This window comes from Mustela putorius, unplaced genomic scaffold (genome assembly GCF_011764305.1).
Source record: "Mustela putorius furo isolate JIRA1106 unplaced genomic scaffold, ASM1176430v1.1 tig00003867_pilon_pilon_pilon, whole genome shotgun sequence".
Taxonomy (NCBI): Eukaryota; Metazoa; Chordata; class Mammalia; order Carnivora; family Mustelidae; genus Mustela; species Mustela putorius.
In genome coordinates, this window is record NW_025422019.1 from 22,476,802 (window position 1) to 22,498,834 (window position 22,033).

The 22,033-nt window shown below is 34.8% G+C and overlaps 1 protein-coding gene and 1 pseudogene across 1 annotated transcript in view; one reads left to right on the forward strand and one right to left on the reverse strand.

Moving 5' to 3' along the window:
• Positions 1-22,033, reverse strand: part of LRP1B (LDL receptor related protein 1B) — a 1,620,129-nt gene that overhangs the window by 622,699 nt on the left and 975,397 nt on the right. Inside the window, exons 28-29 of the mRNA XM_045066491.1 lie at positions 8,621-8,752; positions 7,061-7,288 (exon numbers count right to left, since the gene is read on the reverse strand). Coding sequence (XP_044922426.1) covers positions 7,061-7,288; positions 8,621-8,752 — 360 coding nt within the window. The remainder of the gene's footprint in view (positions 1-7,060; positions 7,289-8,620; positions 8,753-22,033) is intronic.
• Positions 13,508-14,511, forward strand: LOC101680072 (annotated as a pseudogene).

The window sequence follows — 22,033 nt, forward strand, 5'->3', positions numbered from 1 at the left end:
AAATCAATGAAATAGAAACCAAAAAAACAATAGACAAATCAACAAAACTAGGAGCTGGTTCTTTGAAAGAATTAATAAGATTGATAGACCCCTGGCCAGACTTATCAAAAAGAAAAGAGCAAGGACCCAAATAAATAAAATCATGAATGAAAGAAGAGAGATTACAGCCAACACAAAATAAATATAAGCAATTATAAGAACATATTGTGAGCAACTATATGCCAACAAATTTGACAATCTGGAAGAAATGGATGCATTTCTAGAGATAGAAACTACCAAAACTGAACCAGAAAGACACAGAAAGCCTGAACAGATCGATAACCAGTAAGAAGCTTGAAGCAGTCATCAAAAATCTCCCAACAAGCAAGAGCCCAGGGCCAGATGGCTTCCCAGGGGAATTCTACCAATCATTTAAAGAAGAATTAATTCTTATTCTCCTGAAACTGTTCCAAAAAATAGAAATGGAAGGAGAACTTACATACTCATTTTATGAGGCCAGAAATACCTTGATCCCAAAACCAGACAAAGACCACAATAAAAAGGAGAAACAGACCAATATTCTTGATAAACACAGAAGCGAAAATTCTCACCAAAATACTAGCCAAGAGAATCCAATAGTACATTAAAAGGTTTATTCACCACAACCAAGTTGGATTTATTCCAGGGCTGCAAGGTTGGTTCAACATCTTCAAATCAATCAACGTGATACAATACATTAATAAAAGAAAGAATAAGAGTCATATGATACTCCTAATAGATGTTGAAAAAGCATCTGACAAAGTACGGCATTCTTTCTTGATCAAAATTCTTCATAGTGTAGGGGTAGAGGGTACATACCTCCATATCATCAAAGCCATCTATGAAAAACCATAGCAAATATCATTCTCAATGGGGAAAAACTGAGAGCTTTTCCCCTAAGATCAGGAACATGGCAGGGCTATTACCACTATTACCACTGCTATTCCACATAGCACTAGAAGCCCTAGCCTCAGCAATCAGACAACAAAAAGAAATAAAAGGCATCCAAACTGGCAAAGAAGAAGTCAAACTCTCACTCTGCAGATCATATGTTACCTTAGGTGGAAAACCCAAAAGACTCCACTCCAAAACTGTTAGAACTCATTCAGGAATTCAGGAAAGTATCAGGATATAAAATCAATGCACACAAATCAGTTGAATTTCTATACACCAAGAGCAAGACAGAAGAAAGAGAAATTAAGGGGTCAGTCCCATTTACAATTGCACCCACACCCATAAGATACCTAGGCATAAAGCTAACCAAAGAGGCAAAGTATGTGTACTAAGAAAACTATAGAATACTCATGAAAAGAATTGAAGAAGACACAAAGAAATGGAAAAACGTTCCATGCTCATGGACTGGAAGAACAAATATTGTGAAAATGTCTATGCTACATAAAGCACATTGGATGCAATCCCTATCAAAATACCATCATTTTTTAAAAAAGAAATAGAACAAATAATCCTAAAATTTATATGGAACCATAAAAGACCCCAAGTAGCCAGAGGAATGTTGAAAAAGAAAGCCAAGGTTGGGGGTGCCTGGGTGGCTCAGTGGTTAAGTCTCTGCCTTCAGCTCAGGTCATGATCTCAGGATCCTGTGATTGAGCCCCATATCTGGCTCTCTGCTCAGCGAAAACCTACTTCTCCCTCTCTCTGTCTGCCTCCCTGACTATTTGTGATATATCTTTGTCAAATAATTAGATAAAATCTTAAAAAAGGAAACCAAGGTTTGTTGCATCATAATTCCAGACTTCAAGCTCTATTACAAAGCTGTCATAATCAACACAGTATGGTATTGGCACAAAAACAGACACATAGATCAATGGAACAGAATAGAGAGCTCAGAAATAGCCCCTCAACTCTATGATCAACTAATCTTCAACAAAGCAGGAAAGAATGTCCAATGGAACAAAGACAGTCTCTTCAACAAATGCTGTTGGGAATATTAGATAGCCACATGCAGAAGAATTAAACTGGACTATTTCCTTACACCACACACAAAAATAGACTCCAAGTGGATGAAGGATCTCAATGTGAGAAATGAATCCATCAAAATCCTTGAGGAGAACATAGGCAGCAACCCCTTTGACCTCAGCCACAGCAACTTCTTCCTAGAAACATCACCAAAGGCAAGGGAAGCAAGGGTGCAAATGCACTACTGGGACTTCATCAAGATCAAAAGTTTTTGCAAAGCAAAGGAAATAGTCAACAAAACCAAAAGACATCTGACAAACTGTGAGAGGATATTTGCAACTGACATATCAGATAAAGGGCTAGTATCCAAAATCTTGAAAGAGCTTATCAATCTCAATGCCCAAAGAACAAATAATCCAATCAAGAAATGGGAAGAGGACATGAACAGGCATTTCTGCAAAGAAAATATCCAGATGGTCAACAGACACATGAAAAAGTGCTCCACATCACTCGGCATCAGGGAAATACAAATCAAAAACCATGGAGAGATACCACCTTACACCAGCCAGAATAGCTAAAATAAACAAGTCTGGAAATGACAGAGGCTGACAATGATGAAGAGAAAGGGGAACCCTCCTACACTGTTGGTGGGAATGCAAGCTGGTGCAGCCACTCTGGAAAACAGTATGGAGGTTCCTCAAAGAGTTGAAAATAGAGCTACCCTATGTCCCAGCAATTGCACTACTGGGTACTTACCCTAAAGATGCAGATGTTGGGGCACTTGGGTGGCTCAGTGGGTTAAAACCTCTGCCTTTGTCTCAGGTCATTATCTTAAGTCCTGGGATTGAGCCTTGCAATGGGCTCTGTGCTCAGCAGGGAGCCTGCTTCCCTCTCTTTTTTTCTGCCTGTCTCTCTGCCTGCCTGTGATCTCTCTTTCTAATAAATAAATAAAAAATCTTTAAAAAAAATAAAGATGCAAATTCAATTATCCAAAGGGGCACATGCCCCCAAATGTTTATAGCAGCAATGTCCACGATAGCCAGTCTGTGGAAAGAACCTAAATGTCCATCAACAAATGAATGGATAAAGAAGATGTGGTATATATATACAATGGAATACTATGCAACCATCAAAAGAAATTAAATCTTGCCATTCGCAATGATGTGGATGGAACTAGAGGGTATCATGCTCTTGAAATAAGTCAATTAGAGAAAGATAATTATCATATGATCTCCCTGATATGAGGAATTTGATAGGCAGAGTGGGGGTTTTGGGGTGTAGAGAAGGAAAAAATGAAACAAGATGGTATCAGGAGGGAGACAAACCATAAGAAATGCTTAATCTCACAAACTGAGGGTTATCGGGGGTAGTATGGTAGGGAGAGGATAGTTGAGTTATGGACATTGGGAGGATATGTGATATACCCGAGTTAGTGTTATGAAGTATGTTGTGAAGTGTGTAAGCCTGATGATTCACAAAATTACCCCTGGGGCAAATAACAAAAATAATTAATAAAAATAATAAAATGAAAATTAAAAAAAAAATTAAAAGAAAGAAGAATAGATACAAATGTGGAAACCCAACTACGTAACTCCCAGTTAGAACTTTAAGGCCTGTTAATGTCTTCTTTTCTTCTTACTAAGTTCATTGAAAGTTAATTTCTTGCTATGATGATTTAAAGTTTGTGGGGGACAGTCTTTTATCTAGTAAGGTATAATGGTGGGCATTATATAAATAAGTACTCAGGAGAGGCAACTGAGCATAAAAGGTTAACACCCAGTCACTGGGGATGAAGTCCCAAATTCTCTCTTTGCAGAGTAATGAGAGTGACAGGAGCTCTAAACGTACAGTCCAGAGTGTGACTGCGGCTCCACTGTATACTCCCTTTGTTTCAGAGACAAGAGTTTCAGCTTTCACAAGCTTAAGCTTTCTCATCCACAGAATGAAAGTATTTCTTAATAATAAGTTTGTAAAGATTACATGAGATTATGGTGCTTGTCACTTTAAGGACAGCTAGTATTATTTATCACATCAAAAAACTAAACCTGAGAGCACCAATAATTGAAAAATATCTGGACGAAGAAGTGACTTAAGGGTAAGAATTAATTACCACTAGAGAGTCAGGCTGCAGACCAGTAGCAAAAACCTTTGCTGTGAATTGTGCAGTAATTTTTCTTAGAATAAAATTACCTTTTTGTGTTTTAAAGAGGCAACTATACATGTGATTATAAATATTTGTTAGTTTATACAAAGAACACATCTATAGTCATTTGTTAGCATTTATGTTTATAATGAAGTGTGCTTTGTACATGTAACTGTAACCAATAGCTTGTGTAGGTAGTACATAAATTAAGAGAAGTTTAGTATTTTAGGATATGGAGAATGGCATGGCAGGCAAACTATTTCTACACTCTTTCATGAAGGTTCAGTGTTTTCTCAGGAAACGGTCTGATTGGAGCAATGACAAATGTAGAGTCTGATTTATGAAGCAGATTTCACATTAGACTTTGGCTAAGGAAGATAAGAAAAGAGAGAATCTCAAGACAAAGTCCAGTAGAGGAAGGACAGTGAAGTGAGAAGATACAGAGACCAGCATGTAAGAAATAAGAGAAAGGTCAGACATTCGCAGGGAATCCAAAAGATGAAAGGATAAAATACAGTACAATTACTGGCAGGATTTGAGACACTTTGATGAGCTCACAAGCTGAACTGTCAAAAGTTCATCTCAAGCTTTCTATTAATGGAAAGATAAATCAGTCCTTCACAAGATTTCACCCTGGAAGAAAGGAAAATGCAACATCATTCAACTTACAGGTGAGCCGGAAATGAAGGACTTATCTTTGACAATACCTATTCCTCAACCTTCATATCCAATTAATTAAGTTACTTTATATTTTCACTCTTTTATGTTTCTATAATTCTCCCTCATTTCTTTTTTTCCCTTCTAGTCCATGTTTCAATCACATCTTACTAAAACTGCTATACCAGCCAGTGATCCAGTCTCCCAGAGTCACCTGCCTCCATCTCACACCTCTTCAATTCTCTACTAAACCTAAAAGCTAGAACTCATATTTTCCAAAGGCAAATACATACGTAGCTGTATGTATTTGCCTAACCATACAACTGCTGCCTCCTTGAAATACTTCTTTGGCTCTCATTATTTTCAGTACTAATATAAAAATCAACAACTTATAAAGTCTAGATTCAGTTCCTACTTATTTCTTTAGCTCTATCAGCTTGTATAATATGTCCTTCTTGTTCTGTGTTTCATATTATTCAGCCAATAATGATTCTCCATCAATTTCTTATATATATTTCAATATTTTCAAAATGGTTGAATTAATGGTTATTGATCCTAATGAATATATTTTATTAATTGTTGGTAAGAAAATATCATTGTTCAATTTTTGGCAATAATTATAAATAAAGTCCACTAAATGAAAAGAAGCCTGTGAATTTCTTGAAGACAAATTCATCAACTACTACAGTTACTACATAACTACTAGCTACCAATCTATATTGATAGAAAATTGTCCTCACGTTTTTCTGAGATATAACATCTTTCCCTTCATACAATTCACAAAGCCTTTTGGTAAGGATTTCACATTCATGATGAAGTGCTTAAACAATTTTCTGTTAGACTTTAATGAATATCTTATGAGATCACCTGACTGTCAGTCTTAGAAGGCACGTAACGTCCTTTAAATGATCTTTCAAGGTATTTAATGATCATTACCTAGTCTAACAATTGGATAATAATCAAACCATTATTTCCCTCTCCTCTGTAAAAAAATAGTCTAAGAAGAAAAAATCTTTGCATTAGCTTTCTTATAAAGGTTATTCTCTTATGGGAAGTTTGAAATAAGTATAAGCATAAACAAGTTTATAACCAATTCATTCAAGTTGCTTTAATAGCACTAAACTTAGATGAGTAAAGAGCTAGCATAAATAAAAGAACACTTTAGTGGTTAAAGACTCTCAGATCTACTAGTAATACTCAAGCCAGCTTTTTAAATATGATATGTGGAAACTCTTGAAAACCTGTGAATTTAAAACCTGCACTTCTTATTGCTTTAATTAAGAGATTGATCATTCCTCATATAAGTTCTGATTTTAAATTTTTAGTATGTTTCAAAGCATGAGAGTTTGATATATCTATATGGATTACTGATCACCCTTTCTTCTATCCTCTTCCAAATCACTCTCTCATGCTTATTGGAAAATGAAATTGAACAGAAACTGTCTTGTTTGGTTTTGCAGTCATGAAAAGAGCAGATACTCAATGAAGATATACTATGTCGATATACTAATATAATAATACTATACTAAATACATACTATACACATATATATACTATATATAAATATATATAAAACTAACATATTATATATATGCAATATATATACTAAGATACTCAATGAAGATAAACTAAACTATTACTACAACTAATTATAACAATAATAACAACAACAATAACTGATCCAGAAATCACAATACACCAAGATTCAAACAAAGTCTAGGATAATTCAATGTTAAATATTTAGTCATGGTATCTGTAACTATGTCTAACTTCACTTCAGACATATTTTCTACTTTGGGGAAAGTTATTTTTTTTAATAGTTAATTTAACAACATTTACCAATAAGTTATAATTTAACTTGCTAGGTTAGGATGTGGATAGAAATAAGTTCCCTGTCTTATTTGTGTACTCTAGTTCTGTAAAAATTTATGCAAAGGAAGTTGATAATAAGCTTGAGCCCAAAGAGGGAAAGAAGTCCTTCCCAAATATTCTATATTTTGTGTATGCACAAATTACCATTCCTCCATCAGCAAAGAATAAGTCTTGAAATGTTTGTTTAGAAATCCACAAATTTTAAGGAGATCACTTTTGATTTTTTTTTCTTCTTTTGAAACAAAATTTCTAGTTATCAGACTATTATGTGCAACATAATTATAGCATTATACAATTGTAAAGACATAGCATATTATTAAATCTCTGAATAATCAATTCCAACTTTCAATTAACAACACAGAATTGGATAATTTAAAAAAACATACAAAAGAGACTTGTGATTATTATAAATTGAATGACATTTTTTTAAGCTGTAATGTGCAAAGCTCTTACCTCTTGAAATAACAGTTTCCAACCCAGTTCCGTTAATAAAAGCCCGTTTAATGGTTTGTGTTTTAATATCTGTCCAGTATAAACGTTCTTCAGATGCATCAAAGTCTATCACAGTAACATCATCAATATCAGGAACTGTAAAGGCCGTGATAAAGTTAAAATATGGATTATCAATATCCACTCCTCTGATTTCAGAACGCCTTGCATATAGAAGAAATTTTTTCATTTCTAGAAAAGAAACAGAAATAAGTATTTTTCTCTCCTAACCTTGGCAAGTTTGAAGCAATCTAGAAATTCTAAAATTATTTCTTGTTATTTAAAAGAATTTTAACATCAAAAAATCATAATCAAGATTTGATAGGCATAAATGAGTTATTATTTAAATTAAAATTATTAAGAAACAAATGAAAAACTAGTTAGAATTCTTAAGTCATTATTTTTCTTTAGTTAGAAATACCAAGAAATTCTCAGTGATTTGATCTTATAATTTTAAACAATTATTAAAACACATGAACTCTGGAAATATCAAATGGTATTTGTTCTTTTTACCTAATCAGAACAAAATTAAATGATTTTTGAAGGCATCTAAGAACATTTTTTATACTATCTCAATAAAATTAAACATGGATTTAAAAGTCATGTTCATGTTTTTCTTGTCAAAATTGGGCTTCAAATAACGTTAAGGTATGTTTTATTACACATTTTTAAAAATCTGTAGTAAGTAACATTGTGAGGCATTGCATCATTTTTACTTCCCATAAGCACCTTTTGGAACTGAGTTTATAAAATAGGAGATTAAATAGAAATAGATGTCACAAATAATCTATTATTTCATTGTCTCTTTGGAATTATTGTTGTTGTGATATGTTAAGATTATATATAATTAATTAAATCATCATGCACCTACATTCCTGAGTTAAGATTTTGTAAGCACATTCTTCTCTGCCCTTGAAAGTAATTGCTCCACAAATAAACAAAAATTACTCAAAATTAAAAGAAACCAAAACAGAAAAAAAACCCTACAGTCTGATTTCATTCATGAATTTCATTATCATTTTTTCTAGTTTAAGTGTGCTGTTTAAATATTTTTAAGAAATATTTCAAAGTCAAAAATTTTACCTCATTCTTCCTCCCTTTAAGTTGATAATCCCCTATAAAATGATGTGAAAGTAACTTTAGAAGAGCAGGAGGAGATTAAAGCTGTTAAGTACCTCTTTGTTACATGGTTACCTACATCATCACTTTCTGAAAATGCCCTTTCACTTACAAATCTCCCTGCTTTGTAGAGATAAATCCTGCCAACACACCAAATAAGAAAGCAGCAAGAAAAAAAAATGAATAAGGTAATAAATAGTAAAGTGCAGCATATCACATATTTAAAGAATTTGTCAGTCTTCCCAAAAGTAGATGAATCATCAATACAGTCTGGAAGTAGCACTACCTCAAATGTTTTTAAGGACATTAAAAATCTCTTCTGCTTCACTTTGAGGAAAATCTTAATGCTAAGATCATTTGAGAGAATTCAATTTGAAATTTAGATAAGAACTTCAAGAAATTTACCATAGCAGGTCTTCTTGTCTGAGGAAAGTTTCATCAAGTGGGGGCACGCACAAGCAGCACTCCTATTATGATTGATCAGACACATATGAGAGCAGGGTCCTTTGCCATCATTAGCTGCACAGGGATTGGGAGCTGTAATTACACAGTGAAATATTAACAGTGAAAAAGTAGAAGAAATATATTAGGGAACCTTTGAGGTTGACAAGGGTTATTCATGTAATGATTCAAAGTGAAGTTCCCTATATAGCACCCATTACTGGGATGATTAATATGACAATAATAGATAATCATACATAGCAATTGCATTAATAAAAACATTTTCCTCCTCAATGATAACAACTAAGTTAACTCCCTCAAATTTCTCTAAGTCTAAATATATGCATCCTTTTTCCTTAGAAGGAAATATTTGTTAAGGATTTTTTCTGAGAGAAAAAAGGAGTAATTACTAAATTTAGTTTATAATAAACTCAACTAAACCATAACCCAGGAATTGAGTGTTACTTTCCTAACCCACCATACAGACTCCCTTTGTGCCTCAGCACACCACTCTTAGTGTTTCTTCACGAAACTGCTCTTGTTACCTACATATCCTTCCTTCAGGTTATATGCTTTTTATCAAATCAGAGGCCTAAGTGAAGAAATGTTTAACATCCTTCATGATTAAGATATCTACGCTTTCATTTTTTTTTTTCTCTCTACTAACTGGCTAAAGTTTCCTCTACTTATGCAGACCTGTTAAACTATATTTTATAAGTAAGTTATAATATATTCAAATTTAGAGTGGAATATTAAATTTTACAGCTCAATGTCATTCTCTTATTCTTTTGTGCTTCGTGTTCTGTCATTATGCCTTTTGGATAAGATTTTAATCTCAGTCGATCAATAACTATTCTCTTAAATCTTATTTTTATAGAACCTGTCTATTAGAATAAGGATACTAAATTAAAGGCAGAAAAGTATTACAACTTCTGATCCCACTGGCAATATTTTAGTTTTCAACCTATTTCATCTTCCTAACAAGTGAACCTATTGTTCAGAGTAGTTAATGCCTGTTCTGTAGAGTTTTAAAGCACAAAGACCAAAAATAAATGGGTTATAATGAAATTGTAGAGGATATGAAAGATTAACTGTACTTGATACTCAATGTGGGTTTTGCTAGTATTTAGGTAAAATAATAATCAATGTCTTTGCATTTGTTTAAAAGTAAATAAATCAAAGGAAATGAAAGACTCAGAAACATTTTTATAAGAAAATCAATAAAGAAGAGATTTTAATATGATGGCATAAAAGGATCCTGAACTCACCTTCTTCTATAGACACAACAAATCTACAGCCATATATATATAGAATAATGCCATATGAAAAGGACATGAAAGCTAGCTAAATAGCACCTCCACAGCAAAGAATAAAAGGGCCACACTAAAACAGGTAGGAGAGGCAGAGACATGGTTTCAGAGAAAATCCTCCTCAACCCACACTACTAGCTCCAGCCTGGACACCCTGACCTTGCACACATTAGCCACAATCTGTCCAGCTCTAACTGGCCAGCCAAGCACCCCACCCTTATGTACCATAGCCACTGCTTGTCCTACCAAAGCTGGGAGAGATGTACTGCATTCGCAGGGGACACTTCTTGAGCATCTAGCTCTCTTGGTCAGGCAGGATTACATTTCTGGGCCTCATGGTCTGAAACAGTTGGAGAAACAGACCTCGGCAGGCTACAATTCCCAGGGCACTGCATAAACAGTAGACTGAAACACTTTCCCAGTATTTATGTGAAAATGCCGATTTTCTTGTTCTGGAATTTAAGCCTGAGGACATTTAGAAGTCAGAGGTCCCCTGGGAACCTAAGTAAAGAATCACTATATTAGTGCCCTTTTTTGTCTTTGTTGATATCTCCCAGAAAAGGGATTGTACATATGTCTAAAGGCATAATTTTAAAAACTTTGTCCAGATCTCTCAGGTTTGAAAGTCAGCATGTTTTATGATTATGAACAATGGTTTATGATTAAGACTATATTTATATATCTTAAAGGCTGTTGCCTGAGGATCTATCTTACAATAAGACTAAAACTATACACTGTATAAAAGCCCTCCCTTTGCAACACTGACAGATTTTGGCACACCTGTAACACCTGGGACTATAAAGAATAAATCGGGTTACTTAGACATAGGTGGGAGAAACAAACACAAGCTAAAAAAAAAAAAAGTTTAAAAGATAAGGCTTATCTGCTACACAAGTCCACTGCTTCAAGACTGAGAGAGGTAGCTATTTCACCTAATGCATAAAAACAAAAACAGAGAGTCAAGCAAAATGAAAAGACAGAGGAATAAGTTCCAAATGAAAGAATAAGACAAAGCCTCAGAAAAAAACCTTAATAATGCAGAGGTAAATAATCTACCAGGTAAGAGTTCAATGTTCATAAAGATATTCACCGAACTCTGGAAAAGAATGAATGAACACAGTCAGAACTTCAACAAAGGGGAAGAAAACATAAGAAAGTACCAAAAAGAAGTCAAAAGACTATAATACAATATATTATAATAGCTGAAATGTAAACACAATGGAGGGGTTCAGCAGCAAACTAGACTAAGGAGAAGAATGGATCAGCAACATGGAAGACAAGACAGTGGAAATCATCCAATCAGTGGAGCAAACAGGAAAAAACAAAAACAAAATAATAACAACAAAAGTTAAGGTAGATTAAGAAACTTGTTGGATAATATCACACAGAATAACATGCATTATAGGAATCCCAGATGGAGAAGAAAGAGAGAACGGTGGTAGATAATTTATTTAAAGAAATAATGACTGATTAAGACAGTACGGTGCTAACACAAAAACAGTCATATATCAATGGAATAGAGTAGAAAACCCAGAAATGGATCCACAACTATTTGATAAACAAACTTTGACAAAGCAGGAAAGAATATCCAATGGGAAAAAGACAGTCTCTTCAACAACTGGTGTTGGGAAAACTGGACAGCAAAAGGCAAAAGAATGAAACTCAACTGCTTTCTTATATCATACACAAAAATAAATGGAAAACAGATGAAAGATCTAAACATGAGACAAGAAACCACCAAAATCCTCTTTGATATTGACCATAGCAGCTTCTTTTGAGATATGTTTCCAGAGGCAAGGGAAATAAAAGCAAAAATAAACTATTGAACTTCATTAAAATAAAAGCTTTTGCACAGGGAAGGAAATAATTAACAAAACTAAAAGGCAACCTTCTGAATGGGAGAAGATATTTGTAAATGATATATCCAACAAAGGATTGGTATAAAACAAAACAAAACAAAACAAAAAAAACACAAATAATCCAGATAAAAAATAGGCAGAAAACATGAACAGACATTTTTCCAAAGAAGACAGACAGATGGCTAACAGACACATGAAAAGACACTCAACATCACTGATCATTAGGGAAACACAAATCAAAACTACAATGAGATAGCACTTCACACCTGTCAAAATAGTTAAAATCAACAATACAAGAAACAGCAGGTGTTGGCAAGGATGCGGAGAAAAGGGAACCATCTTACACACTGTTGGTGAGAATGCAAACTGTAACAGCCACTCTGGAAAACAGGATGGAGGTTCCTCAAAAAGTTAAAACTAGAGCTACTCTACAATTCAGCATTTGCACTTCTAGGTATTTACACAAAGGATACTAAAATATTGATTTGAAGGGATACATGCACCTCGATGCTTTTAGCAACATAATCAACAATAGCCAAATTATGAGAAGAGCCCAAATGCCCATTGACTGATGAATAAATTTCATCAAATGCTGCATATACATACATGAAATATAACTTCAGCCTTAGAAAGAGTGAAATTTTGCCATTTGCAACGATATGGATAGAGCTAGAGAGTATTACGCTAAGTAAAAGAAGTTAGACAAAGAAAGACAAGTACCATATGATTTCACTCATATGTGGAAATTAAGAAAACAGATGAATATGGAGGCAAAAAAGGGAGGCAAACAAGAAAACAGACTCTCACTCATAGAGAAAAAACTGATGGTTACTGGAAGGGAGGTGGGTAGTGGGATGGTGAAGTATTAAAAATGGCATTTGTGATGATCACTGGGTATCATATGTGAGTAATGAATAGCTAGGTTTTTCACCTGAATTAATTACACTGTATGTTAAATATCTGGAATTTCAATAAAAATTAAAAAAAAAAGTATGCTTGAAAACTTCCATAATCTAGGAAAAATAAAGGGGGGGATTAGACATCCTATTCCAGGAAGCACAGAGAGTTCCACATAAAATAAATAAAAAGGGATCCAGACCAAGATACAGTAGAATTAAAATGTCAATAGTTAAAGGTGAAGAGAGAATATTAATAGCAGCAAGAGGAAAACAAATTCTTACATAAAGGGGAACCTTAAGGCTATCAGCAGATTTATCAACAGAATGTTTATAGGCCACATGGGAGTGGGATGACATGTTCAGAGGGCTGAAAGTAAAAACAAAACAAAACAAAGCAAAGCAAAACTTCCATACAAAAATACTTTATCCAGCAAGGTTATTATTTGGAATTGAAAGAGAAATAGAGTTTCCCAGATAAGCAAAATGCAAAGGAATTCATTACCACTAAGTGGCCTTAAAAGAAATGTTAAAGAGACTTCTTTAAGATAAAAAGAAAAAGGAATAACTAATAACAAGCAAACATCTGAAAGTAAAAATCTCATTAATAAATATAATATGTCATAAAGATAATGGATTAACAATTTATAAAGCTAACATGAAGGCTAAAAGACAAACATACTAAAATTAATTATAGCTGTAATAATTAGATAAGGAGTACACAAAATAAAAAGATGTAAAATATGGTCTTTGCATGGCTCTCCCAGCTGATTCTCTCTGGGCACAATGACAACTCTTAAGGAAAAACTGATTGCACCAGTTATAGAAGAAGAGGCAACCATCCCAAACAATAAGATCATTGTAGTGGGAATTAGACAAGTTGATATGGCATGTGCTTTCAGCATTCTGGGAAAGTCCCTGGCTGAACTTGTCCTTGTGGATATTTTTGAAGATAAAGAAGAAATGATGGATCTGCAACATGGGAGCTTATTTCTTCAGACACCTAAAATTGTGGCAGATAAAGATGATTCTGTGACTGCAAATTCTAAGATAGTGGTGGTGACTGTGGGAGTCCGCCAACAGGACAGAGAGAGACAGCTAAATCTGGAGCAGAGGAATGTTATGACTTCAAATTCATTATTCTTCAGATAGTCAAGTACAGTCCTGATTGTATCATAATTGTGGTTTCCAACCTAGTGGATAGTCTCACATATGTTACTTGGAAACTAAGTGGACTACCCAAGCACTGTGTGATTGGAAGTGGTGTAATCTAGATTCTGCTAGATCTCTCTATCTTATGGCTGAAAATTTTGGCATTCATCCCAGGAGCTGCCATGGATGGATTTTGGGAGAATAGGGTGATTCAGGTGTGGCTATGTGGAGTAGAGTGAATGTGGCAGGTGTTTCTCTTCAGGAACTGAATCCAGAAATGGGAACATAAAATGACAGTGAAAATTGGAAGGAAGTACATTAGATGTACATAAGATGGTTGTGGAAAGTGTCTATGAAGTCATCCAGCTAAAAGGATATACCAACTGAGCTACTTGATTAAGTGTGTCTGATCTCATTGAACCCATGTTGAAAAATCTAACCAGAATTATCCAGTGTCCACAATGGTGAAGGGGCTATGTGGTATTGAGAATGACATCTTCCTAAACCTTATGTGTATCCTGAACGCTCAGGGCTTAACCAGTGTGATCAACCAAAAGCTGAAGGATGATGAGGTTGCCCAGCTCAATAAAAGTGCAGATATGTTGTGGGACATCCAGAAAGACCTTAAAGATCTGTGACTTGTGGCTTCTAAGCTGTAGAAATTTAAAACTACAATGTGATTAACTTGGTTTTTCATCCATATACATGGGTCACGGTTTGCTTTTATCTCCCCAAATATGTGAATCTAGGCTCACAGAATCAGAGACCATACTTGGTTTAATGCTTGCAATATGAGTGCTTGGACAAATAAAATTAACTAGTTTAGGGTGCTTCTAAAAATAATTAATTAATCAAAATAATTTTTTAAGAATTAGAAAGAGAAGTAAAATGTGACATCAAGAATAGAATACATGGTAGGGGAGGGTAATAAAGATGTAATTTTTTTAATGTGTTTGGATGTAAGATGCTATCAACAAAATAAACCAGCTGTACGTGTGTGCATTTCTATCTATCTATCTATCTATCTATCTATCTAGTGCTATTTGTGGACCACATAGTAACCACAAATAAACAATCTATAGTAGATACACCAAAGACAGAAAGAAATCTAAACATAACAATAGAGAAAATCATCAAACCACAGGGAAGAGAACAAAAGAAGAAAAAAAGAAACAAAGACAAACTACAAAAATGTCCACAATACAATCAACAGAATGTCAATAAGTATATACCTATCAATAATTATTTAAATGTAAATGGAGTAAATCTCTAATCAAAAGACACAGAGTGCCTGAATGTGAAAAACAAAACAAAACAAACAAACAAAAAACAAACCCCAAGACCCATGCATATATTTCCTGCAAGAGACTCACTTCAGATATAAGGACACACACAGACCAAAGATATTCCATGCAAAGGGAAAGTTAAAAAAAAAAAGAAAAAAAGAAAAAAAGTGTTCTGCTGGGGGTTATACTTATATCAGACAAAATAAACTTCAAAACAAACTATATGAAAGACAAGGGCATTACATAATGATCAGTACAAAAAGGAGATATAACATTTGTAAGTATTTATGTAGGTATTTATACACCCAGTGAAGGAGTACATAAATATATAAAGCAAATATTAATAGACTAAAAGAGAGTAACTAATAGCAATACAATAATAATAGGGGACGTTTAAGTGCCACTTACATCAATGGATGGATATCCAGACAGAAAATCAATAAGGAAATATTGGCCTTAAATGACACATTAAACCAGCTAGATGCAGATAAATATAGAACATTCCATCCAAAAGAAGCAGAATACATGTTCTTCTCAAGAGCACATGGAACATTCTTCAGGATAGATAAGATGTTTAACCACAGAGCAAGTCTCAGCAAATTCACAAAAAATGAAATCATATTAAGCATATTTTCTGACCACAACAGTAAGAAAAGTATAAAAATCAAAATTATGTAGAAATTAAACAACATGCTACCAAATAGCCAATGGCTCAATGATAAACTCAAGGAAAAAAAAAACTTGGAGATGAATCAAAATTGAAATACAAAAGGCCAAAATCTGTGAGATGCAGCAAAACCTGTTTTATGAGGGAAGTCTTTAGCAATAGTTAACCTGAAGAAATACAAAAAAATCTCACATCAACAATCTAACTGTATACCTAAAGGAAGTAAAAAAAAGAAGAATAAATAATGCCCAAAATTAGTAGAATGAAGGGAATAATAAAGATCAGAGTAGAAATATATTCAATAGAGACTAGGAAGATAAAAGAAATGCTCAAGGAAACTAAAAGTTTCTTTGAAAGAATAAATGAATCTTTACCTGGATTGAACAAGAAAAAAAGAGGGGCTCAAATAAATGTACTTGAGTACAGGCCCTAAAATAAACCCACACATATATGCTCAATTAATTTATGATACAGTAGTCAAAAATACACAAAAGGAAAAGGACAGTCTTTTCAATAAATGGAATTGGGAAAATTGGACAACCACATGAGAAAGAATGAAACTGGATTTCTATCTTACACCACACACAAAAATTAACTCAAAATTGATAAGAGACTTGAATGTAAAGCCTGAAATCATAAAATCTCAGAAGAAAACATATATTGTTAGCTCCTGGACATCAGTCTTAGTAATTTTTGTTTGTTTGTTTGTTTGACTTCATAGGCAAGGGAAACAATAGCAAAAATAAACAAATGGGCCTACATCAAAGCTAAAATCTTCTACACAGTAAAGGAAATCATCAACAAAACACAAATCAAGGTGCTAAATGGAAGAAATTTGCCCATCATATATAGGAGCTAATATACAAAGTACATAAAGAACACATAATTCAAAAATAACAAAAGAAACAACCTCATTATAAAATGGACTGAGGATTTAAATAGACATTTTTCCAAAGAAGACATAGAGATGGTTGACAGGCACATGGAAAGATGTTCAACATCATTAATTATCAGGGAAATGCAAATCAAAGCCATAATGAGATTATCATCTCACTCTTGTTAAAATGGCTTTTGTCAAAGAGATAAGAAGTAACATCTGTTGGAGAGGGTGTGAAGAAAATGGAACACTCATACCCTGTTGGTGGTAATGTAAATTGATAAAGCCACTATGGAAACCTATATGGATATTCCTCAAAAAACTGAAAATAGAACTAATGAAATTCAGCAACTCCACTTCTGAGTATTTCCTCAGAAAACAAAAACACCAATTCAAAGAGAAATATGCAACCCTATTCACTGCAGCATAATTTATGATTACCAAACTTATGGAAACAATCTAAGTGTCAATCAATGGATGAATTGATCAAAACATGTGATATATAGATATAGATATATAGAGATAGATATGATGGAATACCACTCAGCTATAAAAAAGAAAATCAGTATTTGTGACAACATGGATGAACCTTTTGGGTATTATACTAAGTGAAATAAGTCAGATAGTGAAAGACAAATACCATATAATTTCATTTATATATGAAATCTAAAAACCAAACAAACAAAAGGGAACAAAATCAAAGTCATATAGAATATATTGGTTATCAGAAGGGAAAGAAATTGAGAAGGTAGGCAAGTGGGTGATGGGTCTCAATTGTACAGTGATGGATGGTGACTAGACCTATGGTAGTAATTGCTTTGTAGTGTACAAACTGAATTATAATATACAGCTGAAACTCATATAAAGCATACTAATTTTTACCTCAATTAAAAAAAAATCAATTAAGAACAACACCATTAGAAAAAAAATGGAAGCCTAAGTCTAGAGATTCTTTGAGAGTACAATTCCCTCTATCACATGGGGAAGTACTATATATTTTTTCCTCACAAGTATAAATTGTGTGTTACAATTAGATTCCCTAAAGAAATTGCAGGTTAGAGAAGCAAGAGAGCATATATAAAGTTTATTAAGGAGGAAAGGTATTGGAGGAGAGGACCCAGAGTCAGGGAGCATTGTTTGAGAACCATTAAGTACCTAGAGCCAGGGAGACCCAGCTGCAGTAGTAAAAGTTCAAATTTCAACACTTTGGACAAGGAACAGAAGGTGAGGAAAAAGAAGAAAAACAGAAAAACAATTGAAGAGCAAAGGGTGGAAGAGGAAGGAGGAGAAAAATTTTGTTTAAAAATACTGACATAGGGAGGAGGGAGGAGTCAAGATGGCAGAGAAGTAGCAGGCTGAGACTACATCAGGTAGCAGGAGATCAGCTAGATAGCTTATCTAAATATTGCAAACACCTACAAATCCAACGGGAGATTGAAGAGAAGAAGAACAGCAATTCTAGAAACAGAAAATAAACCACTTTCTGAAAGGTAGGACTGGTGGAGAAGTGAATCCAAAGCAATGGGAAGATAGACTACGGGTGGAGGGGCTGGCTCCCGGCAAGTGGTGGAGCAATGGAGCACTAAATAGGACTTTTAAAAGTCTGTTCCACTGAGGTACATCGCTCCAAAGGCTAAACCTGGGTGAAGCCCATGTGGGGTCAGTGTGGTGCAGGTCCCGCAGGGTCAAAGAAGGACCGGGAGTGTCTGAGTGTCACAGAGCTTGCAGGTATTAGAATAGGGAAGCCAGCAATAGAGACAGAGCTGAGGAGTGAGCTCTCAGCTTGGGGTTACCTTGAAAGGGTCGCAGGCTGGTGAGCTGGGAGCATGGCCAGAGGCCAGAGAGACGGGAGTGATTGGGTGCTATTCTCTGAGGGCACACTGAAGAGTGGGGCCCTGAGCTGACAGCTCCTCTAGGCTGGAGACTGGGAGGCTGCAATTTTCATTCCTATCCTCTGGACTCTACTGAAAGCATTCAGGGAACAAAAGCTCCCAAAGCAAGCAAAAGTGGATTACTCACCCTGGTAAGGGTGGTGCAATTCCACCTGGGGCAAAGACACTTGAGAATCACTACAACAGTACCCCCCCCACCCCAGCCCCAGAAGATCAACAAGAAATCCAGCCAGGACCAAGTTAACCTACCAAGGAGTGCAGGTTCAATACCAAGGAGAGCAGCGGAATTCCAGAGGAGGAGAAAGCAAAGCACGGAACTCATGGCTATCTCCCCATGATTCTTTAGTCTTGCAGTTAATTTAATTTTTTTTAATGTTTTGAATTGAAAATTCAAAAAATTCTTCTTCTGCTCCTGAATTTTTTTTAACTTTTACCCTTTTCTGTTTTAACTAGTTTATCTAATATATATATATATACATATATATATATGTATATATATATATATAATTCTTTCTTATATTTTTCTTTATTTTTTTTAATTGTTTCCTCTTTTTTCTGAACCTCTTTTTATCCCATTTCTCCCCCCCATGATTTGGGGTATCTTCTGATTTGGTTAAAGCATATTTTCCTGGGGTCATTGCCACCCTTTTAGTATTTTCTTGCTCCTTCATATACTCTTATCTGGACAAAATGACAAGGCAGAAAAATTCACCACAAGAAAAAGAACAAGAGTCTGTAGCAAAGGCTAAGGACCTCATCAATACAGACATTGGTAATATGTCAGATCTAAAGTTCAGAATGATACTTCTCAAGGTTCTAGCTGGGCCTAAAAAAAGGCATGGAAGATATTAGAGAAACCCTCTTGGGAGATATAAAAGGCCTCTCTGGAGAAATAAAAGAACTAAAATCTAAACAAGTTGAAATAAAAAAAGCTATTAATGAGGTGCAATAAAAAATGGAGACTATTACTGCTAGGATAAATGAGGCAGAAGAAAGAATTAGTGATATAGAAGACCAAATGACAAAGAAGCTGAGCAAAGAGGGACAAACAACTACTGGACCACGAGGGGAGAATTCGAGAGATAAGTGATACCATAAGACGAAACAAGATTAGAATAATTGGGATTCAAGAAGAGGACGAAAGAGAGAGGGGAGAAGAAGGTATATTGAAGAGAATTATTGGAGAGAATTTCCCTAATATGGCAAAGGGAACAAGCATCAAAATCCAGGAGTTGCAGAGAAACCCCCTCAAAATCAACAAGAATAGGGCCACACCCCATCACCTAATAGTAAAATTTACAAGTCTTAGTGACAAAGATAAAATCCTGAAAGCAGCCCAGGAAAAGAAGTCTGTAACATACAATGGCAAAAATATTAGATTGGCAGCAGACTTATCCACAGAGACCTGGCAGGCCAGAAAGAACTGGCATGATATATTCAGAAGACTAAATGAGAAAAACATGCAGCCAAGAATACTATATCCAGCTAGGCTATCATTGAAAATAGAAGGAGAGATAAAAAGCTTCTGGGACAAACAAAAACTGAAAGAATTTGCAAACACCAAACCAGCTCTACAGGAAATCTTGAAAGGGGTCCTCTAAGCAAAGAGAGAGCCTACAAGTGGTAGATCAGAAAGGAACAGAGACCATATACAGTAACAGTCACCTTACAGGCAATACAATGGCACTAAATTCATATCTCTCAATAGTTACCCTGAATGTTAATGGGCTAAATGCCCCAATCAAAAGACACAGGGTATCAGAATGGATAAAAAAACAAAACCCATCTATATGTTGCCTCCAAGAAACTCATTTTAGACCCAAAGAAACCTCCAGATTTAAAGTGAGAGGGTAGAAAAGAATTTACCATGCTAATGGACATCAGAAGAAAGCTGGGGCGGTAATCCTTATATCAGATCAATTAGATTTTAAGCCAAAGACTATAATAAGAGATGAGGAAGGACACTATATCATATTCCAAGGGTCTGTCCAACAAGAAGATCTAACAATTTTAAATATCTATGCCCCTAACATGGTAGCAGCCAACTATATAAACCAATTAATAACAAAATCAAAGAAACACATCAACAATAATACAATAATAGTAGGGGAATTTAACACTCCCTGACTTTAACACTCACTGAAATGGACAGATCATCCAAGCAAAAGATCAACAAGGAAATAAAGGCCTTAAATGACACACTGGACCAGATGGACATCACAAATATATTCAGAACATTTCATCCAAAAGCAACAGAATATACATTCTTCTCTAGTGCACATGGAACATTCTCCAGAATAGATCACATCCTGGGTCCTAAATCAGGTCTCAACAAGTATCAAAAGATGGGATCATTCCCTACATATTTTCAGACCACAATGCTCTGAAGCTAGAACTCAATCACAAGAAGAAATTTGGAAAGAACCCAAATACATGGAGACTAAACATCATTCTTCTAAAAAATGGATGGGTCAACCAGGAAATTAAAGAAGAATTAGAAAAATTCATGGAAACAAATGGTAATGAAAACACAACAGTTCAAAATCTGTGGGACACAACAAAGGCGGTCCTGAGAGGAAAGTAAATAGTGGTACAAGCCTTTCTCAAGAAACAAGAAAGGTCTCAAGTACACAAGCTAACCCTACACCTAAAGGAGCTGGAGAAAGAAGAAAGAAACCCTAACCCAGCAGGAGAAGAGAAATCATAAAGATCAGAGCAGAAATCAATGAAATAAAAGCAATAGAACAAATCAACAAAACTAGGAGTTGGTTCTTTGAAAGAATTAATAAGATTGATAAACCCCTGGCCAGACTTATCAAAAAGAGAAGAAAAAGGACCCAAATAAATAAAATCATGAATGAAAGAGGAGAGATCACAGCTAAAACCAAAGAAATACAGACAATTATAAGAACATACTATGAGCAACTCTATGCCAACAAATTTGACAACACAGAAGAAATGGATGCATTCCTAGAGACATATAAATTACCAAAACTGAACCAGGAAGAAATAGAAAACTTGAACAGACACATAACCAGTAAGGAAATTGAAACAGTCATCAAAATTCTCCAAATAAACAAAAGCCCAGGGCCAGACGGCTTCCCAGGGGAATTCTACCAAATATTTAAAGAAGAAATAATTCCTATTCTCCTGAAGCAGTTCCAAAAAATAGAAATGGAAGGAAAACTTCCAAACTCATTTTATAAGGCCAGCATCACCTTGATCCCAAAACCAGAAAAGGATCCCATTAAAAAAGAGAGCTATAGACCAATATCCTTGATGAACACAGATGCGAAAATTCTCACCAAAATACTAGCCAAGAGGATCCAATAGTACATTAAAAGGATTATTCACCACGACCAAGTGGGATTTATTCCAGGGCTGCAAGGTTGGTTCAACATCCACAAATCAATCAATGTGATACAACTCATTAATAAA